We start from the raw sequence: 21,111 nt of genomic DNA, 5'->3' as shown, positions 1-21,111 counted from the left end.
TTTTTAAAAATTCATTGCTTTTACATTTTTTAATACCAAGAAATTGTCTTATTGTGTTATTATTCTTATCTACATTGAGAACCTTTGCTTTTTAAGGATCCTGGCTATTCCAGTAAAAAGATTTAAAATATTACATTTTCACTTAGGTGCCAGTTAAGACACTTGAAATTTTGTTGATGTTATTCCTGAGCACATTGACAATAAAAGCAATTATTTTAGTTTCAATAATCACTTATCTTGATTAACAACTATAAACCTTGTGCTGTATTCTCAAATAAGGTCTAATAAAATTCCTGGGGGTAGGTTGTTAGTCCTGTTTTTAGCATCACCAATACCAGTTAACAGCCTCTTGATAGAATTAATTTAGATTGACATGAAGACTTATTTTGAGTTAAGAATAGTAAAATAATCTGTAAGTAATAATCTGTAAGCCTTTCCATTCCAGTCATAAGAATATCAAACATTTAATTATTGTATGTAATTTTGTTATCCTTAGTTATGAGGTGTAAGAGATATAATGTAGTTATGTTTGGGGTTCCTTAAGGTAAATTTCTTAAAATCTCTGGTTACCAACATTACTTCATTACAGATATTTTTCCATTTTCCAACTTTGAAGATTGAATTGTTTAGATCACAATTACATGCTATAATGTCTTTTTTTCTTCTCACCTTTGTCCTTCCTAATTTTCTCCCTTTGTCCTTGGTGTTAGATTCTTTGTATCTCAGTGACCAAGAAAAGAGGTATTACTTCACAAAATGCTTGTATTTTTCTAGCATAAAGATGGAGAGAGTGGGCCTCCAAGCATGGCTGTAAACTAGTCAACCTGAAGTCTTTAGTTACAAGACATTATAATTGTAATAAAATATTCTTCATTTTTTCATAGGAGGCTATTCTGCAGATCATCCAGTAATTAAAATTTTTTGGAAAGTTGTAGAAAGTTTCACTGATGAAGAAAAACGCAAATTGCTCAAATTTGTAACAAGTTGTTCTCGACCACCTCTTTTAGGGTTTAAGGTATGGCCTTTTACTATACTTTACTTTTAAGCCTTCATTGTCACAAAGGTAACGGAAGATGTATAATGGGGATTTAATTGACAAGTAATTATGAACTATTTGATATTTGAGAGAAGATATTTTGAATTTGTATTTGGGTGAACACATCATTTTTTTCTTTGGTTCCTAAAAGATTGAATTCCCAAAATTGTCCATTTTAAATGATTAGATTTTTTTAAGAAGTTATTTTATATGGGTAATTTTCAGTGTGAGACAGACACACACACAGAGTAACATTTGTGTTAATGTTTATAAATTTTGACACAGTAGTGGAGTGTACTGCTTAAATTTTGCTGTCATTGAAATTCAGAGAGACTTCTAAATAGAATAAGATGGAGTAAGCTGGTAACTAAATGCAAAATTCAAAAATGCATAGTATAGTAGGAGGATAACCTTTCAATTTGGTGGCATTTAGTGTTCAGTGTTGTTTTTTGTTATTATTGGGTTTGTTTTTTTAATGTCTAGCATCTTCTCATGGCAGTTGTATATCATAACTATAGTATCTTCGAGTAAATTCTTTCATTTTAAACTGTGTATTAGATACATAATGATGTGCTGAAATTATGTTTATTCTTTGTCACATATATTGTTTATCAAATCCTAAACTATATTTATAAGTAGAATGTTAAAAATTGAAATACTGCTTAGCCTCTTATGAAGAGTATTATTGTGTGATTTTTTTTTTTACTGTTGCTTATCATATTAGAGTACATGGGTCTCTTTATTTTACCCCCTAAAAGGTTATTACATCATGTAAATTTGCCTGCTATCTTTTGCTTTAAAATAGTCTAGTAAATATTGACTAGTTTTGTATGTATTTTATACATGTACAGACATACATATATATGCGTGTTTTAAAAGAATAATAGAGCAAGGTTTTAACACTCTTAATAAAGGATACGGTCTTTGTGTATTAATGAATAGTCTAAGACATCATCAGTTATATGTGTGCTCATATATATAATATGTAGATAGATAATAATTTTCAATATAATCTATATTTTAAAAATTATGTTGAGTTCTTATTTTGCAGTGTTGCTAAATGAAATTTTTCTTAATCTTTCCTATTCACACAATTTAACAGTTTTAGGTTATGAAGCTAACAAAAAGGTACATTTCTATGAATAAATGTAAGCCTAAACCAGATGCTTTTCAACGAAAGTTTTATAGTATATTGGTAGCATAATTAATTGAAAGAGTATTCACTTCCAACTGTTGTTGTTTGTCTTTCCTTCTGGAAGGGGATAGGGAAAGTTCTGGAATTAAAAAGGGTTGGGGAAAACTTCCTGTTGAATGTGTGATTTTAGTTGGGACTTCAAACTATTGAGGTCAAAGTCAGAGTGGAGGAGGAAAAGCATTCCAGGCATCTGGATAGCCAAAGGAGAACCTAAAGCCAAGACATAGAGCATCTCTTTTGTGGAACAGTTGGGAGGCTTTCATTGAATTGAAACCTACATGTTGAGAAATAAGGTGGAGGAATTCTGGAAACAGGAGGCAACATTTTGGTTTTTTTCAGCATCAGAAATATTTATTTCATTGATAAAATAATTTAAGTCAGTGAATTACACCAAGTATCATAGATCTTACATTTGAGGTTTTCTTCTATTTAATTCACTTCTTCTTGAAAAGTGAATAAATCAGAAGTATCTAAGAGGATAGGAGGAAGAAGGAGGGAATGAGGAAAAAAAGGAAGAAATGAGACAGGATTGTGTGGAGAATGAAGAGCTTAATAGAATATCGCAACGATAAAGGACAGTCCAGAATGAGGTAGGAGGCTCTAAAGCATCCTAAGAACGCTAAATAAAGAGCAGCAGATTCCCAGCATTATCCTCTATCTGTCTCAAGTCAGGAGACCATGTGAACTGTGTCTCTGACATGTTGTAAGTTGATGGAGTAATTATACTCTTAATGAAAACACAGCACAGAAAGTAGCGATGTCAGTAAGCCACACTTGGGTTCACAGGTCTGGTTGACATTCTTACAATAAATACTTCGTAGGTATCAAATCGTGGAAATAGAGATAAAGTTTTGATTTCCAGGGTCAAAGAGGTTCTCTGACCCAAGATGCCTCAGAACTTATTTTATTATGCCACTTCCTCCACATTGAATTGATTGTAAGAAATGATACTGTAGGGTATTCAACATCTTAGCCCTGTCTTCTAGCTCAGAACTTAAGCTTGTTTACCTAGAGCTCGTAGAGAAAAGCTGGTGATAGTGCTGATATCCAGGCTGAGAAAGTGCCATTTCCATCAATAAGAATCCCTTTTTTCTAGCTATCATAACCATTTTACATCTGTATAAAGCCTAGTGTAAATAGATGTTTTTACACTCTCATAAGTAGTTTTTTGATTTGTGCAAACACCACAACCTGAGCTTATAAACAAGCACTTTACTTTGGAGGAGAGTGATTAGGTCAGTGGATCATTATCTGTATCAAGTTACCTTTGATTTGCTGGAAATTTTTTTGGATCGGATACTACTTGTTCCCTATCTGTAGTATAAACTCAGTCATTGATATCTTCAAAATTTAGGACTGGATCTGCGCTTGCTTGTTCTAGGAAGTTATTTCTCTAAAGGACAAATGATGGAGAAATTATATTATCTTTTTGACAGGAAGGCTTCTGAGTAATGAGTTTGTGTTTCAGTCAGAAAATACTATTCCATGATAACTCTTCTTATGTTAAATAAGTTTTTGTTATCAACAATCCATATGTTTTATTTTTTTAGTGGTTATAGATATATAATGGTAGGTTAGATATGAAAATTGATTAATAGCTTTATATATCTACAATTTATAATGATCTTAAGTTATATAAGAGCTTATTTTAAAAATGACTGCCTTAAAATTTAGAATTTTTGATTTCTTACTTAGTACACTTAGCAAAATAACTACCTTTGTTAGAATTAGTTCCAGTTTATTTTTAAAAATCGAATATCTTTTAGTTCTGAGATTATAAATAGACAAGGAAGCTTCATTTGAAAGTTATGAGAACCTTTAGTACCAGATTATTGGAGAAGAATAACATTTGCTAAAGCTAATTAAAGTTTAATAAGTTTAATAAATGTGATTGTTACAGACCAAAAAAATCATTAAAGTGCTGTAGAAAATTGTGAAGTTACCATCAGGTCACATAATAAATTGTTGATGATTCTCATTTTGAGCCATTGCAAATTCCCGTTCTACTGTGTTTAATTATGCAAGAAATGGTGCCCTTGACTTAGCATTTCAGTGTAGAACTTCATTTTTAACACTTTTAAGACTCAAAGTAGAAATTTCAATTAACATTGTGAAAGGAACAGTAAAAATGCATCATTTAGCTGTGAAATATGTTTTAAGCTTTTGCCTTACACAATAACTTAACTAGTGCCTCTGACTTGACCCCCCTGCCTTCAGGGTATTTTTTGTTTTTAAGGCCTTAATATATACATATACATATATATATATGTATATTATATATATATATGTATGTATGTATGTATATGTATATATTAATTTTTTAAAAATCAAATTCTCTCTTTTTAGTGGTGTGGTCTTGAAAATGTTCTTCTATTTTAATAATATTCCTTTTGTGCCCTCATTTGCCTTCCTTTCAGCTTTCTTTTCTTTTCTTTTTTTTTTTTTTTTTTTTTTTTTACAAAAATTTTATGCATAGGTAATTTTTCAGCATTGACAATTGCAAAACCTTTTGTTTCAACTTTTCCCCTCCTTCCCCCCACCCCTTCCCCCAGATGGCAGGTTGACCAATACATGTTAAATATGTTAAAGTATAAATTAAATATAATATATGTATACATGTCCAAACAGTTGTTTTGTTTTCAGCTTTATTTTTATGTGAAATATTCATACGTGGGGCAGCTAGGTGGCGCAGTGGATAGAGCACCAGCCTTGAATTTAGGAGGACTCTAGTTCATATCTGGTCTCAGACACTTAACACTTCCTAGTTGTATGACCCTGGGCAAGTCACTTAACCCCAGCCTCAGGGAAAAAAAAAAGAAAAGAAATATTCATACATGTTATTCCCCTCTGGGCTCCTTAAAGACTAAGACCCCTTATTAACAAAATTAATACAGATTAGGGGATTGGATTAGATAATCTGGTTCTCTCAGTAACTGTATGTATGTATGACTTTGATTTGGTGAATTGAAATGCATGTAATGTACAGTCCATAGCAAGTTAAGACTATTAAGAAGAATCCACGTTTACTATTTACTGGAAGAAATATATAAATCATATTCTTCATGCCCTGTATATATGTACAAAGCTCTATTGATTTTTACATATTATAATATGTATATCCAGAAATACAGTTCTGGTTCAGTATTAGGAAAACTCAGCATAATTGACCATATCAACTACGAAAACATCAAAAAAAAATCGCATGATTTTGTCAATCAATATGGAAAAGGCCTTTGACAAAATATAACACCTTTTCCTATTTGAAACATTAGAAATCATAGGAATCAATGGAGCCTTTCTTAAAATGATAACCAGTATCAATATAAAACAAGGAGCAAACTTGAAGCCTTTCCAGTAAGATCAGGGTGAAGCAAGAATATCCAGTATTATCATTATGAATTTAAGTATTGTACTAGAAATGCTAGCTATAACAATGAAACAACAAAAAGAAATTGAAGGAATAAAAAATGGCAAAGAAACAAAACTATAATACTCTTTGCAGCAGATAATATGATGGTAACTTAGAGAATCTATTGTGACAAAGTTATTAGAAACAACATCAGCAAAATTGTAGGATATAAAATAAACCCACATAATCATCAACATTTCTATATTTTACCAACATAATTTAGCAGGAAAAGATGGAAAAATTCCGTTTAAACTGCTGACAATAAAAGTTCTTGGAAGTCTCCTTAACCAAGATAAATCCAGGGGTTATATGAACAAAATTTCAAAATACTTTTCACACAAATACTTTTTTTTTTTCATGGATCTTAACAGTTGGAGAAATATTAATTGCTCATCTATAGGCCAAATTAGGGAATAAAGATGACAATCTTCTCAAAATTAATTTACTTATTCAGTGCCAAGAGCTATAAAATTGTGGGTACCCTTAGACCCAACAATACCATGACTAACTGTACCAGAGAAATAAAAAAAAAGGAAAAAGAACTTACTTGAAGAATCAAGGAGATGCCTAAACAAGTTGTAGTAATATGACTGTGATGGAATATTGTTGTGTTATAAAAAGTAACAAATAGGATCATTTCAGAAAAATCTGGAAAGACTTAACATAAACACATGCAAATGCAATTTAGAGCTTGCCTTATTTTTCTTATTTTTTGTCTTTGATTTCTTTTGCAAAATGGTTAACATGGAAATACATTTTGTATGACTTCACATATATCTATAGTCAATATCAAACTTGTCTTCTCATGGAAGAGCAGGGAACAGGAAGGAGGATAAGAATTTGAAAATCAAAATATTTTTAAAAAGAAAGTTCCTTCAATATATATGTGTGTGTGTGTGTGTATGTATATATATATATAAATAGTCATTTAGAGCCAGACAAGCTTGTCATTCAGTTGTATTAAGGATGCATTTAACAATTCCTAACACTATAATTTTGATAGAGTTTCTGTTGGAAAACCAAAGCCATAATGAAAGCTAAACAGGGAACTGAATGAGTATATTGATACTCTTTTAGTGATAGGGAAAATAAAAATAAGAAAAGTAGATACATGGAACTTAAAGGAGTTTATTGACCCATTTATTTAACATTCTTGAATCAGAGTGAATGGTACAGATATCATTTCCTTCAACTTCTTGCAACAATTTTTGTTGAATATTAGTTTGTTCAATTCTTTCTGGTAGTTTTGATATATGTGAATAAAATCCAACCTTACCAGAAGACTTCAGTTTATAAATTGTAATAGCTTTTCATTTCTTCATAGCAGGACCAACCTTTCGTATAATAAGAATATATAACTGCCTATGTTATGTTTCTTGTAGGATACTCAAAGAGGTGTCTGCCCAGGCCCAAAATAGTTTTACTACAAACTTGCCATTGTACCTGAAATTCTAGGTTGATTGTCTTAGATTAGAGCAATCTGTCTTCACGAGTCTTCTGGTAAAGTACAAGTGTTATCATCATCACTAATACCTAGTATTGTTGTCATGATAATTGTGTTTAGAAATAGGGCATAAGACTTTGGACTAGGATATAAAATAGATTAATATGGACCTAGGATGGGCAGAATGAATGAATGATAAAACTAGAAAATTAACCTTGGCTAATCAGTCCATTAGAAAGTCCCCTGAGATGTAGAATTACAAAACTTTGATTTTAGCCTTGGCTTTGCCATTGATTTAGTTTATGAACTTGAATAAGAATCTCAATTTCTGCACTGGGCAAAAATAAAAAAAAATAAAGATGGTCTCTGAAATCTCCAGAGATTAAATGTTATTTTTATTCTATAAAAAGTGGTTTTGGCTTAAAAGGTTTTAAACAGGAATTGACATGTTCCAGTTGACTGGATTTGAGCAGATAATTCTCTTTCTGTTGTTGGATATAGCAAATTGGATTTGAAGTTGATTTTTTAAATTTATATTAATTCTTAAAACACTTAATAAATTTTTTCTTTTTATTTATTTATTTACTTACTTATTATTTTATTTTATTGTATTTTAATAGTTTTTATTTAACAGATATATGCATGGGTAATTTTACAACATTGACAGTTGTCAAACCTTTTGTTCTAATTTTTCCCCTCCTTCTCTCCCCCCCTCCCCCAGATGGCAGGTTGACCAATACATGTTAAATATGTTAAAGTATCAATTAAATATAATATATGTATACATGACTAAACAGTTGTTTTGCTGTACAAAAAGAATCAGACTTTGAAATGCCACTTAATAATTTTGAAAGATTCAGCAAAAATCTCATTCCATGCTTTCTCACATTTTATCCTTTGCATTTTGGAGAGATTTAACTGTATCCTTCTCGGTGTTCTAACAGGGACAAGGAAATAGAAGGAGGAAAGTTAAATTGTTGGCTAGCAATAGAAAAATGCTATAAGACCTTGAGATTCTTTTCATTGTGTTTACTTCAGTGTGAGATCCCTTTCATTACAGATATTGAGCCCAGGCTAATTTTAAATATATACCATTATGAAAGTGTGCTAAGGCACAGCAGTAATAAGCTTAAAATAAGTATATTTTAGGATGTCTGTTTTTACTAGCATTAACACTTAGAAGTTCTTTTCCAATTTTAAGTAAATATAGCCTTCTTTCTGTTTTACCTGAATGTCCTTCCTTATTCTTCATAGCTCCCACTAAGACTGGAATTTAAGAAGCATGAAAAATTCAAAGAAATAAGGAAATATTTAAATGAATTAATGTAGACTAAAAACAAAACAAAACCATTTCCCAAAGAGAAATGCATTAACTACAAGTAGGTAAATTAAAAGATAGAAGTAGTCTATGATTTCTTTGGTAAAGTAAATTCACAGATAAGAAAATTTTGTTTACAAATGAAGATTAGCTTCTTCTCTGCCTTTTATGGGATATCAAGAATTACCTGGAATACTGGGAGGTTACATGATTTCCCTAGCAAGTATTTGTTACAAACTAGATGTTAACCCAGGTTTTCCTTGCTCTTAGACCATTAAAACATTCTTCCTTTGTAGAAAAAACGAACTTTAAAAGGCAATAAAAGACAAGTTACATGAAACTAAAAACTATTGTTCTATATTACTTGAATTAAGCTTTTAATAAATAGTAAGTTATAAAATTGGGCAGCTTGGACTGCTATATAAAAAAACAAAATATATCATTTAATAAAGCAGAATCTGAATATAATTTACTCTGAATGCGTATATTCATTTAAATAATCATGAAACCAAATCAAATATAAAATGATAATTTTTTTAGTTTGAAGAAAAAGAGATTAGAAGGGAATGTGGGGGCAGCTAGGTAGCTCAGTGGATAGAGCACCAGCCTTGAATTCAGAAGGACCCAAGTTCAAATCTGGTCTCAGACACTTAATACTTCCTAGCTGTGTGACCCTGGGCAAGTCACTTAAAACCCCAGCCTCAAAAAAAAAAAAGAAGAAGAAGAAGGGAATGTGGAAGCAAACAGGATGTTTCTTATTGTTTTGTTAAAGTTTAACATCAATCATGTGGAAATTATGGTGTTTTTCATGTTCATTTTTGCTTATTGGAACTTTTTTTGGTTGGCAGATAGCTAGACTTTTCATTTTACACAAAAAAAGGTGCCAAAAAAGAGATGGTAATAATGACATCTCACATTTTTCTAGTGCTTGAAGATCTATAAAGCACTTTGTTCCTATTAATCCTTTGAAATAAATAGTAATATACCCATTTTATAGTTGAGATAAAGAGACCGTGAGGTTAAGTGATTTGCTCATCATGGTCCATTGTGGAGCCAGGATTCAAAACCAGGGCTTCTTTGTGCAACACTCTTTTCATTGTATGTGTTGCCTTTTAATATGGTTCTTAGTTCACCAAGAGAAAGAAAATATTCTTTACAAAATATGAATGCAGTGTTCTCTAATGTCTAATTGGACAAACTGAGCCAGATTTCTTTGTTGACTTTTAATGATTGTAATTTTAAATTAAACTTAAAAACAAAAATGACTTTTCCCAATTAATGTATTCTTTCAGGAGTTGTATCCTGCGTTTTGCATTCACAATGGGGGCTCTGACCTAGACCGACTTCCCACTGCCAGTACCTGCATGAACCTCCTGAAGCTGCCTGAGTTTTATGATGAGAATCTTCTCCGTAGTAAGCTCCTGTATGCCATCGAATGTGCTGCTGGATTTGAGCTAAGCTGAGTTGTGCAGAGGCTAAATGCAATGTTCTGCAGAGAGAAACTAAGCAGTGCCTCCACCATAAGCAGCACCCCTACCAACCAACCAAGGGATCTCAGGCTAGGTTTCTGCAGCTCTTCTTTCTTACCAGATGTCCTAGGTTTATTTTTTAAAACACACATGATTTTATTAAGTAACTCATTTATTTACATGGACACCGCTTTCCAGTGACTCAAAATAACCAATGGTGTGTGCAGTGTGGCTGGTTTAGTGTTTATGCCAAGAAGAGAACATTTTAAGAACAGTGGCAAACTCAGTATATACAATGAATTAACCAAAGATGAAGCTTTTCGCTCTGTGCTGTTCAAATAAAGATAACTTTATGAGCTAGCAATAAAGTTATGGTGCAGCACGTTGCTTAATGGGATATAGCTGGGCAAATGTCATCTTGAAGATGTATGCAAACCTCCTGGGCCTGGAAGATTAAAAAATGCTTACCATTAAGCTCCCCTTATTGCTTCTCATGTGGTTGAATTGTTTACAATCCTTAGTTGTTGCAACTAAAACCTAAATGCATCTTTTCTGCTGCCTTCTCCTGAAATGGTAAGCTTGAAAAATATGTAACATTGGTAATATTTTATTTGTGCTTTTTGAAACCATTTTCCAGAAATGGGATTAGCATGCTTATTTTAAGTACTACATTGGGCTGCATCATGATGAGTTGGACATTATATTAAATAGATGTGAAGTATACATGCTTCTTTGTTCTGTTTCTCCCCCTTTTTCCCATCCCTCATTCCTGTACAGATTTCTTTTGGTATGTATCCTCTTCCCATGACATACACACTACCTGCAATAGTAATGACTTTGAAAGAAAGTACATTGTAACATCTATTAAAAATCATTTGAACCGAAGTAACAGGCTTTATCTTTTGTATCTGTAGCCTGCTGTGATCATATTCTTTCTATAACTTCACTCCCTTCAGTTGTCATTTCTGGGCTGTAGAAACCAACTTATTAGTTATTATTTTTGTGACTTAGCAGTTTCTGTTTCAGCTGCTGAGTTGAGTGCTGCTGTTTAGACAAGATGGTGGGAGGGAACATGTTGCTGAATATGATTTGATTGCCAGGGTAGCATCTTCCTTTGATATAGAAAAGAAGCTATTCTCTGATAATAAGGCACTTTATGGGTTCAAGATTTGTGTTCATATCTAATTTAGCTGATTAAAAACAGTGAGCTACTCGGAGCATCTTCTCTAAGATTAGATAGGGAAGGGGTGGGGGTGGAGGGGGGGCAATCACCAGAATTTATAATCAGTTTCTTGGTCATCTCTTATGCTGAAAATATTTTACTGTCACTGGAGTTGTTGTTGGATGTCATATTTAATTGACAGTAACCAGCAATATACTTATAAACGTGGGAAGACTAAATGATGCTTGTAAGATCTTTACCAGTATCTATACAAATTGTATAATTTCTTAATTTGGGTAATAAATGAAGTGTTCAAATGCTATTTGTAGTCTTGGTATACAGAAATAAAATAATTGTTTTTCTTTTTCTTTTGCTTTAGACTGCTTTATTTATGTTGAATGTTGCATACTCTACATATTATTTTCTTTTAAGTTGGTTTCCTGCATGTCAGTATTATGAAAATGAAATATTTAGGATGCAAGATAATTCAGTGGTTGCTGTTATTAGCTTTCTTTTTATTTTAATCTGAGACTGTTCATTTGTTCTCCTTATTCTTTAAATATTTTAAAGTTATCTTAATATATATTTCTTTTTTTAATCTCGACTATTGTTTTAAATTCTGATGCAAATTAAATGCTCATATTTCCAAGAATGTGTCAATCATGCTCCAAGTTAATGTGATTGATTGTATATAAGTAAATACACTAATGCAGATTCTTTTATAAGCACCTCTCTCTCATCACCAGTTAATGCAGTCTTTACAATATAGATTCACAAGTGAGTTAAAATCTATCCCTAAAACCCAATACCATAATGGAAAGAAACCTGACATAGCATGTATAGGTTATAAAGCAAATTTATTAGGTCCCTGATACCAGCATTATTAAAGGCTTCTTTTTTCTAGCTTTTTAAGATAATTTGTTTTCTTATAATAATATGCAACCATGACCTAGTAAAATAAAAGCACCACCATATTCTCCCCAGATCTTTGTATGGTCATGGAAAATAATGTGGAATATATTTAATTATCAGTCCATTAACTTTTTATAGCATAGGATTTTTGTTACAAGGAAAGTACCCTTCATCCCCAATGATAGGATTTCTACCACTTTTTTTAGAAAACAACTTCAAGCCTATTTCAGTGGTTAGTTAGATAGTAGATAAATCCTTATAATCATAAATCACTGTCGTAATTCTTTTTGGTGCTCTCCTATTTATCTATATTGTACTGACAATTGTGTAACTGAAACTGAAAGCATTATTATGGTCATTTTAGATTTGTTGAAAACTTCTCCATGGTCCTATAATGTGTGGCCCTTTGTCTCACACACACACACATTAACCTTTATTACATTGACTTCATTTTTAAAGATGTTTTTATTACCATGATTCTCACAGTATTTTAATCTAGCTGCTAAATTTCATATTTGAAAGATACTTTTTGCCCCATGTTCCTAGCTACTGAAAATATTATTTAGCAAGAATTCATTGTGAACAATATTAATTCACTAATTTCATATGTATAAGACATTGTAAAGTAGATGGTGCACATTGACAAGCATTCAGTCTAGTTGATCAAAGTAAAACAAACATGTGAAATGGCCAGAGAGCCTTAAAATGACAGAGAATTTAAAAGGTATATGTGAAAGGGACATGATCCAAGTAGCAGTTGTCCAGTGAAACCTTTTGAAGTAGCTGGATTTTAAGCTTGGTCTTTTAAAGTATTTGACAAGAATTGGTGAGAAGGAAAAACATTCCAAGTTAAGGAGAATAGTGTGAAAATAGGAATTGGCATTTTATATGACTGACAAAATAAATTTTCTTAGTTATTAGGAAGCAGTGATAACTGTCTTTCTATGATTTTCTCTGGAAAAGTACCATAATTCTTTGGTCATTGTATCCATGATGAAAAGATAGTAGCTAACCACCGAAAAAGAATTGAAGAAGAAAGTAAACTGGTTCTTTGCAAGGTCCATATTAGCACTCTGAATCTACAATTTAATCCAGTCTAGTTTATGGTGCTATAATGGAAGAGAAAAGCTTTGCCATAATCTCCTAGGTCTTGCTCTGGATTTCTACCTTCACCTCCATTCTTCACTTTTGTATAACTTACCCAAGGAGCCAGAGGAGGTCTCGGTCTTGTGGAAGAATGCCTTCTCTAAGTGAGAATTCTGGGTTCCAAAGACTTTGCCCCATTCACAAGTAACCCATTTATTGATTCCATTCTAATAGCCATTATCCTTTACCCATTTACTCACTTGTGACTGAACAAAACAGCTGTTCCGACAGTCTGACTCATGATAAGATGAAGTGGTTTATTAGCCAAGATGCTATTGTGCCAGCCTCATGTTCTGGAAAGCACTTTTGTGACATCAAAGGGGAAAAAATTTAAGTAGTATCCTCCATATCAAAACCATCACTGATTTAGGAGAGAATTTGCTCTTATGTGGAAAACATAAAGGAAATAATAGGAATTCTCTTCCATCTCAGGATTAGCTCACCTATTAATTATTGCAGACAAAATCTCATTATAGCTAATAAAAGAATCAGTGCAATGTAACACAGATTTCCAAGATGTAGCTACTTTGTGATATTCAATTTTTAAAATCCTACTTAATTAATTCCCTTGATTCTATTACCTTAATTACAAGATCCTTCTCTCAGTGGCTATTAGAACAATTAGTAATTTATTGAGGCTCTCTTGCTAGATAGTCTCCTATAGAATGGTAGGTTAAGAAATCAAGTTCATCTTTCATAAAAAGCTTAGAAAATTTTTAGAAAAGTTTAAAATATGGAAATAAAAGATTTCCCAGAAAGACATGAGAGAAAAAAAACCAGTAAAATTGGGGAATTGTGAGGATAATATAAGTCAATATCCATTACTACTGACTGGAACTGCAGGCATTAGACCTTGGGATCCCCTCCACAAAGATTGTCAGAAAGCAATATTCTCCTTACACGATTATGTATGCAAACAACTATTTTGATATACCTTGTTTCTGAAGCTCAGAAGTCTTTTTCATCATTTTCAAAGTGTGGGAATGTTTAAAAGTTAATGAAATCAAGGGGCTTTCACTGATTTGGTAATGCAGGAATGAGCATAGGGGAAGATAAAAGACACTGATATAATCTAGGTGAATTCCTTGGAACACTTGTAAAGGAATTAACTTGAGGGTAGTGGTCCCAGTTCTGATTCTTTATTTGAAACAGATAATTCCTTTGAAACAGATGATTCCCTTCCATCCCCAGACTCACCAGATTGTTCCAAGATGAATACTAAAAGGTGAGTATACTTTGAAGAGGGACCATGGAATAGAGGTAGGGAATATTATGTAATTATAATAGAACACTGTTAAAAATACCTCAATATCTAAAATGTGTTATCCAAGAATTAGTGTGGCCAGTTCAGAAACTAGCTCAGTCCTCACAAGGCTGATCAGCAAGTAATAAACTCTTATAGCCACAAAGAATCCTAAGGATTGTCAAGAATGGTTGCAATCCACACTGGCAACAGGAATACCTATACCAATGAGTTCAAAAGATCCGTGAAGTGAATTGCATGGATTTTTATATAGATTTGTATGTACTGCAAGTCATCTTTTAACTTTTGAAATCACTTCCAACTCGTTTTACTATGTTTTTTGTCTTTTACAAAAAAGTGGAATTGTGTTGTGATTGCTTCCACAGAGGTTGTTAGAAAGCATTATCTTTTTCTAAGCATGCTAGGTCTTCATCTTTATCCTTTCCATATTTTACTTTGTTCCCCAAGGCTCTGTCCTGGGTCCTCTTTTATTATAAATTAGTGTGCTGCTTGAACTCATCAGTTTCCATGGATTAGATTTCTCAACTCTGCTGATAAATCCTAGCTTTATTTCCGCTGTCCTACAATCTCACAGGTCCCAAACTGAATTTTTCTTCTCTTCCTCCCTGTCACCTCTCTTCCCCCTCCTCCAAGAAAGAGCTAGTGTACTCTGATTATTCACTGACCAATTCTCAGATCCCCAAAGTGTTATCTTTTGTCTGACCTTTCTGTCTTTATTGGTCATGGAACATCCAGCAACTTTGATATTTACTATAAAGAAAGTTAAAGGACCAATTGAATATTTGTCCAAAGTTATCACTATATTGAGAAGAATCTATTTGATTTCATATTATCCATGCAAATACAAAAAAAAAAAAAAGTTTTCCATGAATTGAATCTTAAATTTATTTTTTAATGTATTATTTTTTGTTAATGCTTTTTAATCTTCAAAACATATGCATGGATAATTCTTCAACATTAATCCTTGTAAAACCTTGTGTTCCCATTTTTCCTCATCTCCTCCCCTAAATGGCAAGTAATCCATATATGTTTTTTAAAAATTCTTGCCAGCCATCTGCTTGTGCATTGGTTGCTTCATTAGCATGAGTTGATTGTATAGAAGTGAAAGTTAGAGAAGAACATGGACAGGATAGGGGTGAGGCAGTAAGTGAACTTCAATCAGAAAAACTATATAAGGGCAAACTGATGAGGGGAGCCCCTAAACATTCTCTCCCTGGATTTTGGGGGGAAAGCTTGGGAAACTCCTTCAGAGAAGCTCTCCCCTGAGAGACCTGCCCCAGGGAATCAAGATAAAGTAGTTTCATTCTGTAATTGTAATGCCGGAGAAACTGAGGCAAGATAGAGAGTATTTAATAATTTATTTAATGGGAGAGATGTATTGGGACCAAATGGATCCATGGTTTGGTTCCAGGGCTGAAAGAGATTATCTTCTCCAAGAATCCAGCAAATGGAGAGTTCTCAATGACATATATGCACCTGGCTCAGACTCCGGTAGACTGAGGGGCGGGGGTGAAGTCAGGATGGTGAGAGTTGGAACAGGACTCTGACAATCCGGTTCTGACAGGGTGGGGGAGGAACCCTGGAGATGGGGAGAGGCATTGTGATATTCTAAAACTTAAGATCTTTTATTCTTATCAAATATTCTGATAAAGAGGGAGGGGAGGTTTTACAGGATTGAGCTTTGAGAAGCAGCAGAACTGAGTCAGGATTGGGTCAGGATAATTATGGAAACTGTGGCATCACATCCAGGTGGAACTAGTTGGTGCCAACTGGAGATCAAGATTTCTATCTCTATTTTCTAACTATTTTCTATCTAGATTTTCTAACTCTATTGAGTTGCAGATTAGTCCAGGGACACTCATTTAACTCCAAGATTCTCTATTCTGATTGAAGCTCAAACTGCTCCCAGCCCCCACCAAGAGCTACCCATATAACAAGCCCAGCCCAACTCTTTGCAGAGGACCTAGGGCCAAGCAACCCCTCTCTCCCCTTGGCATAGCTGCAACCCTCTGCCTGCTGAAAAGACATTCTCTTTCAGCATTACTCCCTCTTTATCTCTTACTTGTTTCCCTAATAGGACCTTATTTACCTCTCTGTTGGGATTTCTCTGCTAGATTTTTACTTCTCTGCAGGACCATGCCACTAAGAAAGTTAGCCTGCAACAGCTGACTTCTCAGTTCTAATTATAAATTTCTTTGCCAGTTTAACTTTTTGGGTTCATAAATTCATTTACGAAGGACCTGTGCCTACTAGAAGTGGATTCCCACAACTCCCTGCCCTGCTTTGAATCTCATCAAAACCAGCCTTTTTAAAAAAAAAAAAAAATTCAAACCACTTCCAGGTCATTTTTCCTCCTCCTTTTCCAATAACCCCATATTTAGCTCATTTTTCTTGTCCTAAACACTGAGACTTTCAGATATATTTTGATTTTATTTCAAACATTGTCCTTCCAGTTCATCATCAATTTTGAGACACCCTTGATTGTAGCATCAACCATAGGTTGGATTCCAGAAATCCAATTCTGAAGGTAAACCTATCAGTCCATCTTTTTTCCATATGCCTTGTCCCTAATATGTCTTCATCCTCACAATGACCTCATGTTCTCTCAACAAATACTCAATAGGTAATACAACTAGTTCTTAGCAGAAAAGAGTAGTGTTGGATATATAACTCTGCAAGTTATTTGCATAGTTGATAAAGAGATCATTACAAGAGAATATATAGAAGTATGTTAGATAAGAGAGCCCAGGACAGAGTTTTGAGTTATACCTACAGCTGGGGATGCAAGTAGGACATGTATGATCATCTAGCAAAATAAAACAGACTGAAGAGTCATCAGACGGACAGAACCAAGAAGCAATATCACAAAACAAAGTACTGGAGGCAGGAGCTTAAGCTCTCAAAACCAAGGGGAGAAATTCAATCTTAGATCTTCCTGGTGGCTGGTCTGGCCTCCTGCTCTTCCCCCACTAAGAACAAGGCCAGACTGAATAGGTCTCCAGAAAGCTGCCGGCATCAGGCAAAGAGATTTGGACTTTAAACCCCTTACTACTGGAGTGGTGGTTACTCTCCTGAAATGAAGGCTGCTCCCAGAGAACCCAAGAAAAGCAAAAGAAGAGAACAAAAGCAAACAAAAGCCACTATTTTACTCCTTAGCACATTTCACTTGGACTAGTATAACTTCCTGATTGGCTCCCTGCCTCAAGGCTCCCTTCTTCAGCCCATCCTCCATAGAGCTAAGTGATATTCTTAAAGCATAGGATGTAACTATACCATTCTGTTGTTCAAAAAACTTCATGGCCCCCTAGTACTTCCAGAATAAAATTCCATCTCTTCTAGATTCCTCCTCCAGGTTTGTTATATATTTCTTCTCTATATGTGCACTTTTTGCCTAGCCAGATGGATCTATTACTATTCTTTATTCACAACTTTGATCTTCTCTCAGCCTTTTGAGATAGGGTGTCCTTCACATGTGGAAGAAACTCCCTCCTCAAAACTAATCTTGGGAGCAACAAAGGCCTTTCCTAATTTCCCCTTCCTAGGGGAATACTTGCCTATTTCATCCCCTAAAGTCACTCAAATTTACTTGAATTTACTTATTCAGAGCTTTCATTTTTACTTTTGTATCCCCAATGTCTAGGACACCATAGATGGTTGTTTATTCTAATAGTAAAAGAGATTGCCATGTGTTACAATTTGTTTAACATTTTCATTTATTGTGCCTTTGTCACAGATTGAGGAAATTGAGCATCACAGATGTTAAATGAGTTGCCCATAGTTACACAGCTTGTTGTAGTCGTTTTTTCAGTTATCTACCTCTTTGTGACCCCATTTTAGGTTTTGTTGGCAAAGATATTGGAGTGGTTTGCCATTTTTTTCCCCAGCTCATTTTACCGATGAGGAAACTGAGGCAAATGGGATTAATTGACTTTCCCACAGTCACATAGGTAGTAAATGTCTGAGGGCAGATTTGAATTCAAGTCTTCCTGACTCTGGGACTGGCACTCTATATACTGTACCTTGCAAATAAGGCACTATTGGGTCTTCCTGACTTTGAGTCTTGCACTCCAATGCCAACAGGCAGTTAGATGGTATGGTGATACCTATGACCCATGATATCAACCCACAATCACAGAGGCTCATTGTTTGTTTTCATTTAAACCTGAAAAGGTCAAAAAGGTTTTTATTTATTTATTTATTTTTGCTTTATGAAAATTAAGTGTAAGGAAAACAAATCTAGGTAATTTTGATTGTGGCTAACCTCTGACAACTACCATTTGTGTCTTATTTCTCAGTATACCTGTCTAATGCCAGTCCTCTGATGGATGCAGTAGAAATAGTAGTGGCTAGTCACCTGATTATGGCAGAATCTTTTTAACATCTATAGAACTAGAAAAACAACCCTTATCCTACCCTACTTACTCTGCAGTTAGTGAAAAAAGCTTTGCAAACATTAAAGCACTATGTTAATTGAGTTATCAATCCTCCTCTAATTCCTAGTTGTTATGGGTAATTCTGAGTTCTTAAAGATTACAACAATGGACCATTAATAAGTTTTGAACAGCTGGTCACATCTATCATGACTTTAAAGGCAAGTCTAAAATCTGAATAGTTCCTTTTTATTAAGTATGGAAAACAGGTTGTTGTCCTTCATTCTTGATCACCAAAATGACATCTCTATGTTAGAGTCCAGTTAGTGTGTCATATTGTGGCTGATTAGATCAATATGAGATTGGAATGCTCTGCCACAAGTTGGACACAAATGGTCCCTATGAACACTTGGGGTGCTTCTCTAATTCTGTGCATTTCCCATTTCTTCTGAGTTAATTCAATTCTGCTTTGCTCATAGAGCACAGCACCTTCTCTGATGAGGGTATGTCTTCCATGTCACATAATCAATTCTAAAGTTCTTGAGAGACCATGAAAGTGTCTCTGACCATCTTATGAGCACTTAACCTTGTGAGAGTTTTCCAGGAAATATTTTTTGCCAAGTGTACATTTGGCATTCAAACAGTGTGGCCAGTCCGATGCAGTTGTGCTCTCTTCAGAGTCAGACTGCTCGGCCATTTAGTCTGAGAAAGGCCCTCAGTGTCAGGTGATTTTAGAAGCTTCCTAAGACAATCCAAATGGAAGCAATTCAGTTTCCTTGGCATGGGGCTGGTATCCTATCCAGGTTTCACAGGCGTGCAACAATGAGGTCGACACAACTGCTCTGTAGGCCTTCAGTTTGGTAGTACTGGTACGTGGTTTTTTATTTGGAGATGATTGTGTATTCAATTCATCCCCCGAAGCTGAGATGTAACAAAGATTGATTTTCTGCTGCTATTGCTATTTTTGGCCTTGCAATACCAGGAAAACACAGGTCCTCCATCAGCCAGCCCCATACCATATGTGGAACCATCAGGTACAGCAAAAGTTTTCAATGCTGTGGATAAGTTCACTTACCTTGGCAGGATACTTTCCAGGGATGACCCCACTGACAATGAGACTGACACACGCATTATCAGAGATAGCTCAGTGTTTGGGAAGCTCTGAAGGAAATTGTGAGAGAGGAGAAGTATGGAAAGCAGAGACTACATATGAATGACTTTTGTAGAATAAGTGATGCTTACATTTTTGCTATAGCTAAAAGAGAAAGAGCTGCTCAAAGTGCAGATTGGTTTTCCTCCCAAAAGAGGTCAAAGGGCTCCTTTTGCTCATCCATCAGTGTTCCCTTTAAAATAAAAAAAATGGAAGGTGCATTTCTGCATGAAAACCAAGAAGAAAAAAGGATCTGACAAAGTAAAGAGAAATCCTAACTTTTGTCAGGAGGGGAAGAAGTACTAGAGCAAGGAAAAACTGGATATCAATTTTTATTTCATTGAGGTGGATACTCCAACTGAACCAGACTGTAACCTCTTTACACTTTTTAGTAAGTTGTCTTCAACAATTGCTGTGATCAAAACATTCATTATTCTTTGGCCATCTTGGAGCCAAACCTCTCCAAATTTATCTAGGCTATCCTCCAAGTGACAGATTGATGGGACCCACATTGAATTTAATTTGTTATAGTGATTATTTTGTCATAGCTTTGGAGAACCTTAGGTTTCTTCTATGTCACAAAAAATTGAGACATTAGATAGTAACACATCAAATTAACTGGAAGTTGGAGTTCTGAAGACCTGCAGGGATAAGTAAAAATTTAAATGAGGGTGGGAGGAGAAAAGCAAAGAAAGGATCTAGAGCTCTGTACTGGAAGATTAGAACTGAAGTGGGTTTGAAAGGTAGGTAGTATTGAGAGGCCTGTGGAACCAGCAAAGAGTTCCCTACCCAAAAATTCAGAGGAAGAAGGGAAAGAAGAGAGATTCCATCCATTTCTTAGTTTTGTAGCAACCTGTCCTAAGAACTAAAACTCATCCTAAGAAGTAGGTCTGTGGTATCCTGTATTGATTGAAGTATTTGAAAGTTGGTTGTGCTTCCCGAAAAACCAACAACTTCCTCTCCCTGAAGCGTGGGTTTTGGGCCCTGGACAGCATTGAAGAAACAAGGGAAGCAAAAGAAAAAGGTTAGAAGAAAACCAGGGAAGACTTGAAGGGTGGGAAGCGGGCTGGGTCATCTGTAAATTGTTGGCTCTATTATAATACCTATTTATCTGGTGCTTCTATCAAGTAATGTGTTATCAAAGCAAACCTATTTTCCCAGACTCTACCTTATCCCCAGAAACTGTGTGTGTATCCATGTGAATATGTGGTTTGTGTGTTGTGGTGCAGGAGAGAG

The 21,111-nt window shown here is 34.4% G+C and overlaps 1 protein-coding gene across 3 annotated transcripts in view; it reads left to right on the top strand.

The window, feature by feature from the left end:
• The window catches only part of UBE3C (ubiquitin protein ligase E3C), a 169,985-nt gene extending 158,585 nt beyond the window's left edge, over nucleotides 1-11,400 (top strand). For 2 of the 3 annotated variants that reach the window (XM_074267316.1, XM_074267317.1), the window contains exons 22-23: nucleotides 885-1,015; nucleotides 9,695-11,400. In XM_074267316.1, coding sequence (XP_074123417.1) covers nucleotides 885-1,015; nucleotides 9,695-9,865 — 302 coding nt within the window. In that variant the 3' untranslated portion in view covers nucleotides 9,866-11,400. The remainder of the gene's footprint in view (nucleotides 1-884; nucleotides 1,016-9,694) is intronic. The other variant, XM_074267314.1, reaches the window with a different exon arrangement.
• Nucleotides 11,401-21,111: the final 9,711 nt, after the last annotated feature.

The sequence above is a fragment of the Sminthopsis crassicaudata genome, chromosome 5 (assembly GCF_048593235.1).
Source record: "Sminthopsis crassicaudata isolate SCR6 chromosome 5, ASM4859323v1, whole genome shotgun sequence".
In the NCBI taxonomy this organism is placed as follows: Eukaryota; Metazoa; Chordata; class Mammalia; order Dasyuromorphia; family Dasyuridae; genus Sminthopsis; species Sminthopsis crassicaudata.
This window is presented reverse-complemented; position numbering and strand designations above follow the sequence as displayed.